This window comes from Papilio machaon, chromosome 4, assembly GCF_912999745.1.
Source record: "Papilio machaon chromosome 4, ilPapMach1.1, whole genome shotgun sequence".
Lineage (NCBI taxonomy): Eukaryota > Metazoa > Arthropoda > Insecta > Lepidoptera > Papilionidae > Papilio > Papilio machaon.
The window spans coordinates 3029583-3047610 of NC_059989.1; the positions used below are offsets into that span (position 1 = coordinate 3029583).

An 18028-nucleotide genomic window follows, 5' to 3' on the forward strand; every position below is an offset into this window, starting at 1 on the left:
ACAAAGAACTTGAGATGTACAAATCCGCTTAAGCCTTATGCGACTTGGAGTGTCTACGAAGCTTTTAGCCAAAAGACAGATATGTTCTTAGTAGTGAAGTTATTAAAGCTTTATTATTTATTTTGTTTAATTACTGGAACAAATAATAAAAGAATACAAAGATTATATTATTTAAGTAAGTAGATTTTCTTTGAGCGTCGGCGGTAAAGCACTTTCCCGTACCGGACCGAAATATTAACGTCCAGGTTCGATCCCTGTCATGTTTCAATATGTATTTCGATTTTTTAATTTCATTAGTACATTTATTCGAAGTTCTTACGATGAAGGAAAACGTAAATAATGCAACCTGCACATCTCACCAAAGCGTGGCTATATATAACCTAGTCACACTTGAGTAGGCTCCGAGTTCCTCAGTTATATCCAATACGTTTATTAAATACATTGTTAAATTTGTAAACATGTTTTTGAATTAATTTCCATATAAACGAAATGAAAGAATAACTTTCTTGCTTAATTTGTAACTAAATAGCTATACAATGTAGAAGGATTCAATTAATCTTTGTAATATAAAACAATATTATTTCAGAAATTTAATCAATTTCACATTCTTTTTATATTAAATAACTAGGGTATTTATAGCAACTTCTTTACTAAAGTAATATTCAAGGGATTTTTTTTAATTTACAATTTTAAAACGAATAAAGTTTTTGGTATTTTAATGTAAATCTTAATCACTATTAATTTTAAAGTCGAAATACATTTAAATGTAGACTTCGAATCGAATAAGAATAGTTAAAATTCCCACTACATTACATAAATATAGTTTGCATAAGATAAAAGTTGTGCGAGTGTCAGGGCCGGCGCACGTGACCCGAGCCCGCAAATAGCCCACCGTTCCGCACCGACTGCACAACGTGACCGGAAACTTTCCTCCTCAAAAAAATATTGTGCAATTAAAATATAAACTGTACAATCACTCACGTTATTTATCCTACAAGGTCTTTGTTCCATCAGTAGTCTTAAGATGCTCATTTAATTCATTAAGTAATCATCAGTATCGACTGCAACTGAATCCAGATTTAATATATGCAAACGCTACATGACTATTGTTTTGCTCTAAAGATGATCTTTTTTTTATAATGACAATATTATTAATGGTTCGATACCTTAGTATCAATTGTACGCATTACAGTAAAAGTTACAACATAACAGTTGGAAATGTAACAACAACTAAATTTATTTTACATTAGTGTTATCTGTAATGTATGTAAGATTCATTATTTTGTAAATTATAACTTCTTATAACCAGCATATTAATTTTATTACTTAAATTATATTCCTATCACTGAATTCAAACGACCTAGATCAGTTAAAATTATAACATAGTTTATTTCGCGCACGGAAGCATATATGTATCGTTGCTCTGTGGACAATATTCACCCACTCAGAGCAGCCGTTCGCAGAAGGTCGGCTAATTTTGTACGTGAAACGATATTAGTGGACATTTCATGGGCACTCTGAGGTCGGGAGCGATGACCGCCTATCAAAATATACGCGGATGAAAAAACTCAAAAATAGAAACGCTTGATCGAAATAGATAAAAACAAATATTTAGGTGATGGATTTAGATTTAATTGAGTAGTGGTAGGTTATGTTTATATTTGATTAAATTAAAAAAATAGGTGCCAAATATTTGTAACTATAATTTACATGATAATGTAATATCGTAAAAAAGTACAATACATAAAAAAAGATGGCATAATTTAGTAAACTTATTGAATAAAAACAATCGACGTCAATAATAATCTTCGTAATATCAATGCATGTAAAATATACAATTAAATAATGTCCAAGCGGTAGCTACTAGCTAACTATGATGTTTACGGAAGCAATATGATTTGCCGCTGCGGAAACATCTCATTTAAACAATTGTTACGCTTAGATAACCAGCCACTGTCACGCGTTATAGACCTAAAGGCCGTAACTTTATAATTTTACGCATTACCTATGTCATTATCTTATTACTACAATATACGGTTACTACAGCATTTCTAAGTTTTCAACTCGCACATTTCTCACATAGGAACAAAACAATAAACATAAGTTAAAAATTAATTGAAAACATCTTAAAAATTATTTTCTATATGATTTATAATATGTATACGGTAAGACGTGACCCTATAAGTAAAAATTTCCTAATAGTAAAATTTCCTTGTCCACAGTGATAACAAAAATGCATATTGAAGTACAAGTCGCGCTCAACTTCGTTATATCGTACCTGTACAACAAGCTGCCACGGCGGCGCGTCAACATCTTCGGGGAGGAGCTGGAGAAGGCGCTGAAGGACAAGTTTCGCGGCCATTGGTACCCCGACAGGCCGTGCCGCGGTTCCGCGTACCGCTGCCTCAAGACTGGCGGGCCCCTCGACCCTGTGCTAGAGCGAGCGGCACGCGAGTCCGGCGTGCCCGTGCGAGATGTGCTCGAACATCTGCCGCGGGACCTTGCCGTTTGGGTTGACCCAGGTTGTTATTCATTTTTCATCTCTCCTATTCATTACGGAAACTATTAAAATTACTTGTATCTCTTCTCAGAAGCAAATATTGATGTCGTTAATAATTTTGTTATCTATGCCACTGCAGTGAAAATAAAAATAAGACGATAATCTACCGCTCATAATTGCCTTAAATTGCTTAACATGAAAATAAAATGTCTATTGTTAGATCTGTCTAAATCAACTACGTCAAACTACACACAATTTTACAAGGTCTAAAACAAATTTAAAATATAACTGGACGATGAACACTTTTTCAAAAACAGTGTCTGTTTGAAAAACTGCAGTTTTTTTATTTTATTTTAACAAGGGAATAAACGTGCATGCGGGCTGACGATAGCGTAACAAAAGTTTTAACAGATATAAAAAGCGCAATGTAGTCCGTGACATAATACGATGTGTGTAATATGAAAAAAGTACATCAGTTAACCCCTGGGTTTTCACTACCGAAGCAAATGAACAATAAAGTATTGTCATCCCTTTCATTCTGTTTGAAAAGACCGTGATAGCAATGTGCTTTTATAATTGTGATTTAGCAGTGAAAACTTACGGTAATATTACCGCTTAGCAATGCACAAGGCGTTAATTAGTTGAGGTCAGATGGATAAGCGTGGACAAGGACTTATTATCAAGGCATATTCATCACATAGTGCTTTTAGATATCACTGCACTAAACCTATATAGTTCTAAAACGTTAAAATTATTCGTATAAATCTATAACTATAAAAGTCATAGTTAATGTGATTTGCCTGATCTAAGTCCAGTTTTGTCAAATAAAATGATAAGTTTAACGATATTCTAATGACAATGTGTTTGATAAAATAATAATATTTCATGTTATATTATTTTCAGGTGAAGTTTCCTATCGCATCGGTGAAAAGGGCGCGGTAAAAGTTCTTTTCAGCAGCGACGAAAGAGCGGCCGACGAAAGGACCGACAGAGAGGTAACTATTATCTAAAATATTCACTCAATTAACTGTTACCTCTCATATATTTTAATTTAGTATCAGGTACTCTCAAACACCAAGTAAAGGATACGAAATCATTCAATCGGTGCAAAATTGCAATGCGTTTTAAATCATGAAATACGCATGGTAACAATTTTTAATTTTAAAGCCAAATCAAGCGTTGCAATTAAACTGCACCGCGTGAAGTGAAGTCTGTGACAATCGGCCAATCAATACGCACCGCAAACGTGATCGTCCGGTTAAGCGAACGTTGTAATCAAATTTATGACAGCGTACAGAATCGATTTTCCGTACATAACTCGCGTATTGATGGCCATTGTCTCGAAAACAGTGAGATTTATTATTTGGAACATTCATTTTATGGCATAGATAAAGAATAACCGCCGCAAACCTATCGTAATAATGGCTAGTTGTACTTATGTATTTCTTTGGTTCTTTTCTAAGTCATGTTCAGTATGATTTTGCAAAACCAATGAAAATATTAATGGTGATAACTTTTATCTGTTTTTAGGTAACTCGCGCATTCAACCCCGAGGCGCAATGCTTCCGACCCGTGGAGCCTGCGGCGCCGTCGCCACCCGCGCCCGCTGCCTTCTCGCCCGCGCCGCCCTTCCGCGCGCAGCCGCTCACTTTCACCACGGCCACCTTCGCGCAGACCAAGTTCGGCAGCACCAAGCTGAAGACGAGCAGCAAGCGCGCCAACCGCATGTCGCCCACCGAGTTCAGCAACTACATAAAGCAGCGCGCCGTGCAGCAGCAGCTGGCGGCGCGCGCTCTGTCGCCGGCTGCCGACGCGGGTGCGTACTTCGCGCGGCGGGAGGCGCCGGCGCACCTGCTGCTGGCCAACTGAGCCCGCCGCTAGCCCCGCCGCGACCCCCGCGACCCGCAACACCCACGCCGCCCCGCGCGCCCATAGAGTCTTTACTTTTGTACGAAAGAGGCGCGCGCCGCGATTTACTTTTTTATTTTCCGCGGGGCCGCCCGCCGCTTGTGATAACCGTACGATTTTCCATAACTTTTTGTATTCACGTTCGTTACGTCGATGTGTAAATTTATCGATAGGAGCAATAATCTGCCGCGCGACTCGCCGGCGATTTATTTTCGTAATATTTAAAACGTAAGCCGAGTCGAGTTTTTTGACGTCTTCGTTCGATATCGATATTTGTAGGGTGTGAGAGCGAGGCCGAGTGGCCGCGCGCGCTCGCCGCGACGCACCTTCCGAAGCGAGCCTCTATACATACGTCCTCCGATCTAAGAAAATACTGATATTTAATATGTATACATTACATATATGTATATATCTACTCGTACGCGAAACGTCTAATTTTTCACGTGGAAACGAAATGCCAATAGAGAAATTACGTATTTTTAATATTGAAATTGATACTTGTAGCATAATATATAGTGTATGTATGATGTGTATGGCATGGCATGCGTCGCAGTGGAGTGGAGCAGTGGGCAGGGCAGGGCAGGGCATGCGCAGTCGGCGTTACGCCACGGCCACGATGCATATCCGCCGGCCGCCCGCCGGCGCCGGCGCTCTCGGAGATCTCACCTAGTTCTAATCATCACTCTTACGATCGTACCCTTGTAATAATTATAATATACATAAATATAGGTCTCGTAATATAGCTACGTTTCAATCTAACAGTATTTTTTTAAGAAGATATTAGTCCTCGTGTACATCGCCGGCCCCGCCCGGTGGCCGGCCTTAGTCCTTACGGTATACTTATTGTAATATTGTTATAAAAGACATGAATATGAAAAATGATAGAAAAAAAATTCTCAATTCATATAACAACGGGTGCATGCGAATTCGTGGAAAATAAAGTACTATGTGTTATTTATCTTTTTTATATTTCACTCGGCACTTGGGCTCAGTGTTTCAATCGAGGTATGTAGCGGTATGATCGGTGTGCGCAAAGCAGGAGCGGGTTCACTTCCGCAGCCCGGCCGCGTCCGGAGCGCCCCTGGCGACTCGTGCGCTGCGCTGGCAGTGTACATATTCTAAAGCAATAGCAAGAGCAGTCACACGGCGCCGCAGTGGCCGGACGCGGCCGCATCGCCCCCTAAGGGCACACTATGTTCCGATGCGCAACAATGACAAGGTGTATAGGGAATTTGCATCTATTTTTTTACTATTTTTATATTTTGATGATTTAGATTTAAGTCTAGTTGTATGATTTTAATACTTTATGGATACCCTATTCTTATTAAAAGGATGTGTAATTGTGCAGCGGGCTCGATTGAAACCTGACCAAAACGCTACAGTATTTTGTAGATAAAATCTATAATGTAAGTCTAAGAATGAATAAACTTTAGCGTAATGAGATTTTTTATTAATAAAGATAACTTTTCATTTTCTTTCTTTTGTAAGATATATTCGATGGAAGTGTTAAAGATAATATAATATTTGCATAATATAGTGAATGCGGTAACTCCATGCCCGCGAATATAAATTAGTCAATAATAATTTTTCATATTGTTGTACGACTTTTTAAGTTTATATTAAAATGTTTTGTGCAATCTAAAATGTGTTTTAATTGAAAACAAAATATCCTTTTGCTACAAATCCAGCTTGGAAATGCCACAATTGATGCACATACCCTGTGCGTTTAATGCTGTTTGTAAGAAAATTACAAGGATTCTGTTAGAAAGTAATAATATCCTTTAAAATTAAGTCATCCAAATGAAAATCCGTACTCTCTGTTTTAGTGGGTTATGACAGTGGATGGTCAATATTTTATTTATAACTAGCTGTCGCTCGCGACTCCGCGCGGCATAAAAATAAAAAACGTAATAAATAGCCTATGTGTTCTTCCAGATTATTTTCTACATCTGTACCAAATTTCATGAAGATCCGTTGAGGCGTTACCGAGATACCTTCAAACAAACATCCATCTAAAAATTCGCATTTATAATATAATTAAGATAAAAATAAAAGACATATTTTTATTAAGTCACTTTATTTACCAAACCACAATGATGACAAAATTAAACCTCATCTATGGCCAACAATATTTCTATTGAATATCCACTAAAAGTGAATTTCCAATTAAAATACCTCGCCATCTGCAAAATATGCCAACATTCTTTAACATGACACTTCTTATAATTTAATTTGTATTATACTTTTCTTAGAAAATATAAGTTAAAAGAAACTTAATATTTACAAGTTTCATATTGATAATCGAAAACATATCACAATAATTCTTTAAATCGTGTTTGTATAACATAAAATATATGAAAATATCAGTCACAGAGCATCTATACAACAGACATTCCCAATGAAGTTAATTCAAGGCAGATTTTTTTTTAAATAAACTGCCAGATCTTTTTTTTTTTCAATTTCGAATGTGTATCACGATGTAAATTAATATAGATTATTTCATTACGTAATTTTTACATTGGATTTAATACATTTTGATGGCTAAGGTAAAGAAAATTTGATGTAGGTCACAAAAACTATAAAAAGTTATGTTAATGTAAATGATTTAATTTTAATATAATAAAATACTCTTTATGTCTTTGAATAGTAAAAATCGTTTATATTATTATTTTCAATATTAATTAGATATGCTAAACATTGATATTTAGCTATACATTGATTATTTTTCTTTTTGTAACATACGCAAGTGGATTTATAAACTTTTTCATTTTGATTACATTTTATAGTGTATCATTTTTCTTTACATACGATAATTTACAGTTACTTAATTTAAAAACTACGTATAACCTAAATTAACCTATTTTTTTGTAATGAATCAAGCAAATTTTTGGCACTATTAAATATTACCATAAAACTAGAATTAAGTCCGCTGTGCAAAAGTATAAATCTATAGTAGTTTTTTTTCAATTTCTTAGGAAATTTAAATACAAAAATTTAATAGATCTATAATCTAAAATGTACATAACTCGTAGGCCCGAAGACAAAGACAGCATAGATGAGATGTTGTCATTAGTGGTTAGTTCCGTTTGTATAAAACATACATTTTGAAATTACTATTAAATAATCAGTACATTGTAACGAAACTTAAATGACCATTTTTAGTCAAAAAATTATGGTTATTCTAACGAATGATCGTCATGATAAGTAACTATTTACATTAAAAAAATGTATTTCTATTTCTAACCTTAAAATATAAAAAAAATTAAATAAATCGACACCAATCGCAATGACTTTACCCAAAAACAATCAAACGATACTTATATATAAGAAATATAAAAATAAAACCGCTAATTTATGACTGGGTTTGACTACTTCATAATTTTGGCCCGTTGTTCCAATAATAATAGTAACACATGCATAATGAAATACAAACGATATTTTCATTTCCAACACAAATACAAGAAAAATATAAGTACGACTCATCCAATGCGAGTATGTAATCACCATTACAAAAAAACTTTTGCAACAGTCTCCCAAAAATCACAATGAACATAATAGTGCATTAATAAATAACACAAATGAGCAAATACTTAAAATAATAAATGAAAGATAAACTTCCTATCAATTAAAGAAATAAAACCAAATAACAGTCAAGGAATGACAATGACACGATACATAAAATACTTTCAGACAGTTACACTGTTTTATCATCGAAATAGATGCAAAGATTGCGTAATCTATAAATATTTACAACTACGGAAAGTTTTATGGTATCAGTTGACTCACTTTAATGTCCGCTCTACAGGAATTAGTGGTATTTCGCCGTAGGTGCCGGAGGTGGTCGGCGAGCCGTGTGCCGGGCTGACGGTCAGTGCGCCATCTCTATGTGTCGCTGCAAACTCTTCTTATTCATATAGAACCTGTCGCACATCGCGCACGGGAAGAACACCTTCTCGTTGTCTGAGTGTCGCGCGCGCGTGTGTGAGGACAGGTCGATTGCACGCGCGAAGTACACCTTGCAGATGTTACAGTAGAACTTGGTTGGCGTGGCGTGCATGGTGCGGTGCGCGATCAGGTCGCGCGGCGTCGCCACGCCGTCTCCGCACTGCCCGCATGTGAACTCGCCCGGAGGCGGCGCACTGCTGCCCTCATCTTCAGACTCTCCTGAATCATCACCGTGGTGCATGGCTCGGTGGGCTCTTAAAGCGTTCTCGTTATCGCACTGCGCCCCGCAAATGTCGCATGCGAGGCCGTCGTCTTCGTTCTGGTCCGCGGCGGAGGAGCTGCCCTCGCCGCCGTAATGTTTCTTCATGTGGACGATCAATGTCGACTTGCGCGTAAAACTCTTCTCGCAAACGGGACAGAACACGGAGTTGGGCTGGTGCACCTCGTCCATGTGCCGCTGGTAGGCCGCTCGCTTGGTGAACTCTTTGTCGCATATGTTGCAGTACCTATCGTCGGCTCCGGTGGAGGAATTGTTCTGTTGTTCCAATTCCACCGAATCGTCGGAACGCAATTTCTTGTTGGGATTTACGACGGTGACCTCGACTTCCGGTGGTAGTCTCCTCTTGGCGACGCTGGCGGGCGTCGGCGTCGAGTGGGAGACGCGCGCGAGCTGCGAGGGATCGACCACTTCGTGTTTGCTAACTTTGCTGGTGACCTTATGCTGAGGCATCCATAGACCCGAATTGTTGGCGGCAGCTTTGCCGTCCGGAGAACGCAAATGCCACCCGCGATGGCTCTTTAGCGCAGAAATAGAGGTGTAACTCTTGTGGCATATTTCACAGTCGAAGGTCTGAGGAGATGATTGTAGTTGGTTTACACATTGGTGGTTCTGTAACGCGAGCAATCCGACGAATTGTTTGCCACATTGGTCACACGGATAGCGGGCCTGATATTCCGCGCTGGGGTCGACCGAGTCCTGATCACCGTCATATTCCCCTTCCAATTCTTGGGTACCCTCCTGTTTAGTGGGACCTTGACTCGCGTTATATCCAAGCAACTCTCTGGCGTGGGCAGCCTTGAGATGCTCATATAATTCTAACGTTGAATTCAATGGTTTTCCGCATATTTTGCACATTTGGGCAGACGATTTGTGAACGTTCTTTCTGTGACGATAGTAAGATTTTTTGTCTGAAAAAGTAATTTTACAAATAGTACAACTCGATCTGCCGCCTTCTCCGGCCATTATTGGTGAATCGGAGCTGCCGCTGGCGCTGGCGTTGATGATTCCGTGTTTGGCGCGTTTGTGTTTCCATAAACTTGTCCTAAGTGGAAACCGTTTGAAGCATAATTCGCAGGAATAAGGCGCGGCTTCCTGTGGGGTCTGTGCGGCCTGTTGCTGCAGGTTGTTTGCTAAATTAGTAAAATTAAAGCTATTGAATTGCGGTGTCGAAAGGACAACACCATTCTCGTCTAAATTGAATTCGTCCTCTTCGGTGGAGGCCTGCATGGTATTTTCTTCACTGTCGTTTCGGTCCGCGGTGTCCGCATGCAGTACTTTCTTGTGCTTCCAAATATTTTTCTTGTGCATGAACCCTTTTCCACAGATATCACAAGAGTAAGGCGCATTCGGAACGTTACAATTAGGTTTGAAAGAAAGAAAATTAGGTTGTACCATCGAGAAGGATCTAATCGGCTTGCCGACAATTTGCGGAGCGAATCCCTTCGGTTCCCCGGGTTTTCTATTGGTGGTGGGGACTTTAGCATGTATGCGCATATGGTTCGAGTAGGCCTGGCGACTCTTGAACGATCTGATACATATGTCACAGAAAAAGTCATAGTCCACGGGCGCGTACGCTCCCGCGGCTCCAGGATGGTTTTGCTGAACATGTTCAGAAAGCTTTTGGGGCGTGCTGTACGAATTGGAGCAAATGTTGCAAGGATAAAATTTAACTCTCAAATGCGTATTTTTGTGCTCGGCGAGTTCCGACGGTCTTAAGAATTTCTTATCGCATTGGTCGCAATGGTGAGCGACTTGATTATGTTCGGCCACCTGATGATCCGTCCAAGCGTCGACGGTTTCGAATATGGCGTTACATTCTGTGCAAGAGTAGTGGTATTCCTCGGCTTCCTCCTTCACGAGAGACATGTCGGGCTCGTTGCTCTGCACGCCCAATGTTCTATCAGAATGCTCCATATAGATGTGTTTGTTTAGATCAGCGGCTTGCTCAAATTTGGAATCACAGTGCTGGCAGTAATGAGGTTTCTCCTCGTTGTGAATAATCTTTAAATGTTTAACTAAATTTGGGTAGCTACTGTTCTTCTTCCCGCAAACGGGACAATCGGTCGGTCGTCCGTCGACACATTTGTTCTGATTATCAGATTGGTCGAAGTTTCCGGCGTGTACTGCTAATGCGTGGTCGTTGAAATGTTGCATGTTGCCAAATCTTTCTGAACACAAATCGCATGAAATATAAACGGTGCATTCTCCGTTGCGTATGTGCCTCTTCCACAACGCCTTATCTTTGAATCTGGAATTGCAGTGAACACAGACGAGCTGCACCCGAGACTGGCCATCTTCATGTACGTCCAACACGTGTTTCATTATAAACTGTTTCAATTGAAATTTAGCAGGACACAATTTGCAAGCATAAGATCTAGCATTGAATATGTCTTTATATGCTACTTTGGTATCTTTAGGTTCATCCTCCAGAACTAAATCTTCGGTGATACCATTTTCATTGTAAATGATCTTCCATAGATCTGTGCAAGTATTGGAGCGCATGTGACTGAGCAGAGCGCCGATATGTCCAAATGTAACAACGCAGTTGTAACAGGTATGTTTGGGGACTTTGTGTCCATTTTTCTGCAAATGTTGTATGACAGCTTTGCGGCGGGGATGTTCCCTATCGCAACAGAGACATCTTTTTGTATTAATTTGTTCGATTATATCGCGATATTTCAGTATAAAATCTCTCTGCGTCTTTGTCACATATAGTTTATCGGGATCAAGTTCTTTGACGTCCTCTGCTGTGTCGTTAGGGTCGGCCGTTTCGTCGAGATCCTCGTCGTTTCCTTCACTGTTGTACGAATTTGTTTGCATATCTTCGTTGATTTCGACAACGGGGGCTATAGGAGGCAGTTCCTCATCATCATCGTCTTGATTGTACTCCACCTGTTCATCGTCTCTTTCATAATTTCCTTCATCGCCTTCTTTGGTTTCATGTCCATTCTCGTCATCTTCTTCTCTGCCATCGTTCTCGTTGCCGACTTGTAACCCATCTTGGCTATCGACATTGTCGTCTGCTTGGTCATTTTCATTGTCGCTTTGTTGTCTTTCCATGTTATTTTCATCATCATTATCCATTTCGTTACCTTCTTCCCCTTCGTTTATAACCAGATGATCACCACCACCACCGCTTTCACCATCACCGTCGCCTTCACCTTCACCATCCCCTTCATCTTCGCCAGCATTTTCTTTTTGACGAGCTATCTCAATCTCATTTTCGGAATCCATGTCAACGGTATCATAATTTTGACCTTGATTATTTTGCATTTCACCATCGACATCGTCATCATCTTGAGGTATATAAGTATCCGGTTCTGAAAGTATAGTCTCTACTTGAAACGAAGCTATTTCTGGTTCAGATATCAAAGTCTCAGGACTTTCTGGACCAGAATTAAGAATTTCCGGTTCCGATACCAAAACTTCAGGTTTCGTTGTCAACAAAGTCTTAAGGATTTGTGGTTCCTTTTTCTTTATTTGTAAGTCTTTTAAAGCCTTAATACGAAGTGGGTACGGCAAATTATTTTGGGTTCCCTTTGGTGTTTTAACTGGTATAGGTTTTGGTGGGGCAAGAGCTTTATTCTGTATGATTTTTGCATTAATACCTTTAGGGATCAACTGCATTTTATGACTAATAGGATTAGGCATGAGCCTCGCTTTAGGATTGAACGGATTGGGTCTAAGTTTTGGCTGCATGTGCGTATTGTGAGATTTCTTGGCGGTTACTTTGTTAGTGTATCTGTCAAAACTGTGAGCATTAAGTTCATGTCGTCTGGCGTTATGTGAATATCTGTAAGATCGGCCGCACACGAGGCACTCCTTCGAAGCGAGTTGTTGTATCCCTTGTCGAGCGTGCAGGGTCTCTCCTGTGGGACGCATCACAGTGATGGAGACCTCAGGCATAGCTGGCATGCTAGGATATTGTTGAGCGGTACCATTCATCTCGTCTTCGTTCATTTCTTCATCTTCCTCCTCGTTATTTTCGCTCTCCATCCCCTAGAATTAAATGATTTATAAAAAAATTTTTAGAACCAAAATAAGATCAAATTTGATTTGTTTTGTATCTTGTAGAACTGTTTATTTAACCAAATCCCTATCCAAAAAAAAAAAAAACAAGATTAATTAACTCTCAGATTTAAATTGATTTCATTGTTGTAACTATTAAAACACTGAATGCATTATTTCCCACATAATTAAAAATAATTTGATAATATTTAGCTTGTCCACTGCAGAACATAGGTCTCCGATTGACAATATGAATTTTGAGACATCGGACAAAGTAATCAAATAATCATCACTCTGGCAAAATTAACCATGATAGAAACTGAATCAAAACGAAAACATAATAAAGTAAAATTAATTTATTCATATACTAAATTCTATAGGAATGAAAATTTACACTTTAACAATAATAATCTTATAATTTCAACACAACAAACACAATTTATTTTAATAGAATGAAGCACCAACTACATATTATCAAACTAAATTAAAAAGAAGCGTTATGAAAAATAAAGCTAACAAATAATAACTTTCTACATATTGGAAAAAAAAAAAACGTTAAAATCTGAATCAACGTTTTGCTGTTTTTCCCCTACAAAGTAGATATTGATTTAACTATAACATGACGTTAACTATTGCATATTAAAATAATTGACATGTCTTTGTATTTCAACTTAACAAACTTTACAAAAAAAATCTCATATACTAAGTTGAACTTAAAATCTCTCACACCACATTAACAACCAAATTACTATGGTATTTTCTATGTATCACAAAGTGAACAAATAAGTACACTATGTTCTTTACAAACAGAAAATCCACACTTATTACAACGTTGTTGAGTTCTTCGGTCTTTTTTTGTCAACTCGACACAAATTCTACATCTTATCCTGCCTTTCGGTGTTGCAAACTCTTCCATTGTAGCAAATCTTTTGATCTTTAGTTGATTTTCCAGCGGAACTGATAAACATTTAGTTTCCAAAAGACTAATAGCTAATTCCTTTATGAACAAACGCCTGTTAACTATTTTACCAGAGTTCTCAGAAGCCCAAATAACTTGAGCATTCACCGCTGCTATATTTAATAACATAAAAAATAATGAATGAGCCCAATTGTTAGAGTTCTGCATTGTTGTATAATAGTGCATTAGGACATCTATAACTTCAACTGCAGACTGGTTTTTTTTATATGTTGATACAACCGAATCACCTTTACCTTTGTTTCTTTCATAAAACCTTGGTACATTACTTAATATGTTTATCGATTTATGTTTTGTATTAACATATGAAGTCAATGAAATATTTTCATCAACATAACCAGTAATAAAATCTTCACTTTTTCTATTATTGGCAAGAAAAAATGGTGGTATTATTTTATTAGAGGGATTAACTGCCAAAATAGTAAATAAATTATACTCTTTTCTTAATGTTTCTATTAATTTAAAAGATGTGAACCAAGAATCCAATATAATTGTTCGACCAGAACCTGCCAAGTGTTTCACAACTTTCAAGACAATTTCTTCCGCACTTGAATATGGGTCAGTGATAACATTAATATTACTGATGTAAAAATTTGTTGGATCAACCATTAATATCATTTTGATACCACCTTTTATTGGTTTCTTTTTAATGCAGTATCTAAAAGGACACGGACCAAAAATAGGAATAAGTACTTCATCAATAACAACCATGTCATTGACATCAAAAACTTTTCTACAATTCAATGCAAACATCTCGAAAATTGTACGAATAGGTTTCATTATGTCATGTTGTTTTGTATCTCTAACATTGTCTTGATGAAAGCTTAAGTTCTCAAGAAGAAATTTAAATCTCTCAAACTTCATTGCATTTTGAACGCATACAATACCACAATCATTAAGCCAGAGGTCACTGTATTTTTCATTTGTAGGGCGCAATATGCCATGCAAATATAAAATACCAATAAATGTTTTTATTTCACTCATGTTTGTGGATGGTGAATAATTTTCCTTGTGTTTTTCAATTTTTTCATTTGTAGCTGTAACTATAAGCTCCAATATTTCTTCAGTAAAAAACAGTTGCCAGACATTTTTCGGCAGCAAACAGTTCTTCTTTTCAACTTTACGTTTCCTTTTTAACACTTTCTTCACTTTTGCATTGTCATTATTTGTTTTAGATAAAGGATTTTTTGATATAATTTGTTCATTTCTACATAAGTAACCATTATCACAATCAAGGTATTCCGCATTAGTGTTACAACTTAATTCAGTTTCAGATTCAGAGTCATGATCAGAATGATGTAACACATCACATTCTTCGGCAGATTGCAGAGAGTCAATGACCTCATCTTTTTGAACCAGGTCCAATATTGCATTTACTCTTTGCCAGTCCATCCTTGGATCTACATAATTCTGTGAATAAAATTAATTCAATTAAGGTATTCCCACTTCCATTTTGTTTTTCCCATTAACATTTCCAATACAAAAATTATAAGAAGTACAAAGAGTATGAAGAGAAAACAAAGACATATCAATTTTATACAATGATACAATTCTCAGTGTTTAATGATAAGACAGGCATGAATATGTTTAATCTTTACCTTATCACTCCTCGGTGTGAGACCCAGCGAAGCCAAGATAGGAGGGCCTTCAGCTTGTACTTTGCTTGATGTAGATGCACACTGGAATGTAACATGATAATATTGGTCACTGCATTATGTCATATATCATTACATTTATATACCTATATCTATGAAATTTTATAACAAAAAATAACACTACATTTGTTCTAAAAACCAAGATATTTAAGCATCAGCTACAACTTTAATTCCAAGAAATAAAAACAAAACTTAATTCAAATTACATTGAAAACACTGCATATTTAATGCCCTTGACACTAATTTGCAGGCAGCCAATATTAAGTATCATATTTAAATTGGTTATTTTTGATTAGTAATTAATATTTTCCTTAAGCAAAAGTTACCAAAAGTTTTACTTCCCTACAACAAATGAACTCTCAAACAAATGACATAACTATCATATAACATACCTCAAGGTCAGGGTATGATCCTTCAATAACCACTCCATCATCATAAGCCTCATCAGATAAAGGTTCATTTTTAATTTGCACCTGTAAAAACATAATTAATTTATGTAAACAACAATGAAGTTGACAGTTGAAAAACGAATGGCAATGGAAAATCAAAGAGAGAACCAACCTCTTCTAGTTGGCTGCCATCATTTTTAATGAGTCTCTGTAGTTTGTTTTGTGACCTTTCACATATATCCTTAAAAATGTGCCAGTTATTGACATTGTCACAGCATTTTCTGCAAACATTAGTTGGCAGGTCGTCATCTTCGTTTATCTGAAAAATAATCATACGCAATCAATGTATGAAGGTCGACGGACGCATTTCATCAGAACGGACGAGCCAAACCGCGCCTCGTGTGTAGATACGACGCGAAGAGAAACTAAGTAGGCGTAGGTATAGCGCGCGGCGGACGGCTGCTCCTCGACCGAATAAGTAGAAGCGAGTCGAGTGGCAACCAGCGAGCCCCTCGAGGGTTACCGCGATATAGGCACACACGCACACATGCACGCCGATAGCGAACTCACGCAGACACCGACCGACGCTCGATCCGTTCGAGGGATAAGCTGCACTGGCCTGGTCTCGTCCGGTAAATCAATACATCCAACGCCATGCCTATCTGACGGCACGCAGACCCCCTCCCGGCCAGACCCCCGGGAATAATGCCAAACCCGACCCTCATAATGCGCGCCATTCCTCGCCGGCTGAACGGAATGCGACGCGACGCGGCCACGACCCGAGCGATAGCGGTGGAACATTACAAAATGGTGGACGATCTTACGACATCTCCACCTCGACACAGCGTTGCTCGAACAGGGACGGATGACGAGTTCTCACGTACACCAAGGGTCTACTTTCACTCAAAACATGATTCCAACACATATTTTAGAAATTACTTACCTCTACAGACACGCAATCCCTGATTTTTGATGCGAGGCCAGAAGGTTCCGAGTCATCCGAACTGGTGGTAGGAAATATCGGCAGTAATTCGCCTCGAGATGACAAGCACAGTCTACAAACACGATCATAATTCACACGCATTGTAAATAAACAATTTTTTTTAAGTATAAACTTGTACAGCGCTTAATAAACGGACGCCATGTCACCACGAACACTTCAACACAATACACTGCACATCGTTCTAGCTTGAGTATGAAAGCGGCTGATGATGAGCATGAGAAGTCGATGTTCGGTCGGAATAGCTGGGTCGAGTCGCCGACCACCTGTCGTTCTGCGCATGTGCGCGTAAAATGGTAGCAAGAGTGCCAACATAACGAAACAAACTAGCACTCAAAAGTCAGGTATCATCAACTAAATAAGTTACACTCGTTTTAAAGTCGTTAAAGTATTATTTTGTTGAAGTAAATATGAAATTAAATAAATGTAAAATAATTATGGTATCTATTAGCCATAAATAATGTCAAATTTTGTCATAAAAATAAAAATGTAAATAAGCCGTGACTTCTTAAAATACACAAACATGGAATAGGAAATTGAAGTAAAACTTTTTGAAAAACGAGAAATAGCCATTTGGTCGTGATTGACTTTAGTAAAAACTAATTGTGAATATTCCTCAAACAAAAACGACAAGAAAGAACTTTATGTTGTTATGATTTGATGACAGAAAACATTTTACGTTCTACTTCAATAGTTTAGGACCCCTGGAACATCATTCTGTCTTTGTCTACAATGTGTGACGATAGCGCTAAATTCAAACGTGAGTGAACTTAGCAGCTGTTCACACAAAGCGGGAAATATGAAATCAAACGACTTATCGCAATGTAATATCTTAGAATCACAATGTTTTTAAATAATGAAAAAGTCTGCATCTATTTTTGTAATTATAATACAATTGAAAATAATATACGTTTGACGTCCACGGTGGTTATTATTAATTTTTAAATCATCAATTCAATAAAAAGATTCTCAGTGTTGCCACCTGCCAACTTTATTAGCGTTTTAAAGTTTTTGCTAACTTTGTATTATTGTTTAGTAACACGACTAAAATATGATTATTTGCTAGTTTCTATTCTTCGTTATTTTAAGTTTACCGTAGTTTACCAGAAGGAAAAGACTGACATTAATTAGCATTATTTATACTTATACTTCCTCGTTTTGAATTTTTAAGTTTACCATAAACCTACAAAATGTTGTAATAAATAAAACACTTTAAAATTTTGTTTGATTTCATTTTATTACAAGCAACATTTAATGCTACACATTTACAATTATTGCACAAATATTAACATGCATATGTTAAGTATTTTCTATATATTTTTTGTATATTAATTCATTATCACTACATACAATTAGAGTTCTTAAAG

The 18028-nt window shown here is 37.5% G+C and overlaps 2 protein-coding genes across 2 annotated transcripts in view; one reads left to right on the top strand and one right to left on the bottom strand.

The window, feature by feature from the left end:
• The window catches only part of LOC106718516 (protein Tob1), a 28426-nt gene extending 23156 nt beyond the window's left edge, over positions 1 to 5270 (top strand). Inside the window, exons 2-4 of the mRNA XM_014512612.2 lie at positions 2223 to 2522; positions 3404 to 3495; positions 4031 to 5270. Of these exons, the coding sequence (XP_014368098.1) occupies positions 2234 to 2522; positions 3404 to 3495; positions 4031 to 4369 (720 nt within the window). The 5' untranslated portion in view covers positions 2223 to 2233 and the 3' untranslated portion in view covers positions 4370 to 5270. The remainder of the gene's footprint in view (positions 1 to 2222; positions 2523 to 3403; positions 3496 to 4030) is intronic.
• Positions 5271 to 8091: 2821 nt separating this feature from the next.
• Positions 8092 to 16918, bottom strand: LOC106718515 (zinc finger protein Xfin). The gene is made up of 5 exons (XM_014512611.2): positions 16605 to 16918; positions 15834 to 15980; positions 15665 to 15745; positions 15216 to 15296; positions 8092 to 12632 (listed from the first exon to the last, which is right to left on the bottom strand). The coding sequence occupies exons 1-5, from the start codon at positions 16743 to 16745 to the stop codon at positions 8277 to 8279; spliced, it is 4806 nt and encodes a 1601-aa protein (XP_014368097.2). The 5' UTR covers positions 16746 to 16918; the 3' UTR covers positions 8092 to 8276.
• Positions 16919 to 18028: the final 1110 nt, after the last annotated feature.

Coding starts and splice junctions, on each gene's coding strand:
- LOC106718515 (XM_014512611.2), bottom strand. CDS start 16,745: ATGCGTGTGAATTATGATCGTGTTTGTAGACTGTGCTTGTCATCTCGA. Junction 15,297..15,664: donor GATCATACCCTGACCTTGAG/GTATGTTATATG, acceptor GTTACATTCCAG/TGTGCATCTACATCAAGCAA. Junction 12,633..15,215: donor TCACACCGAGGAGTGATAAG/GTAAAGATTAAA, acceptor ATTTAATTCTAG/GGGATGGAGAGCGAAAATAA.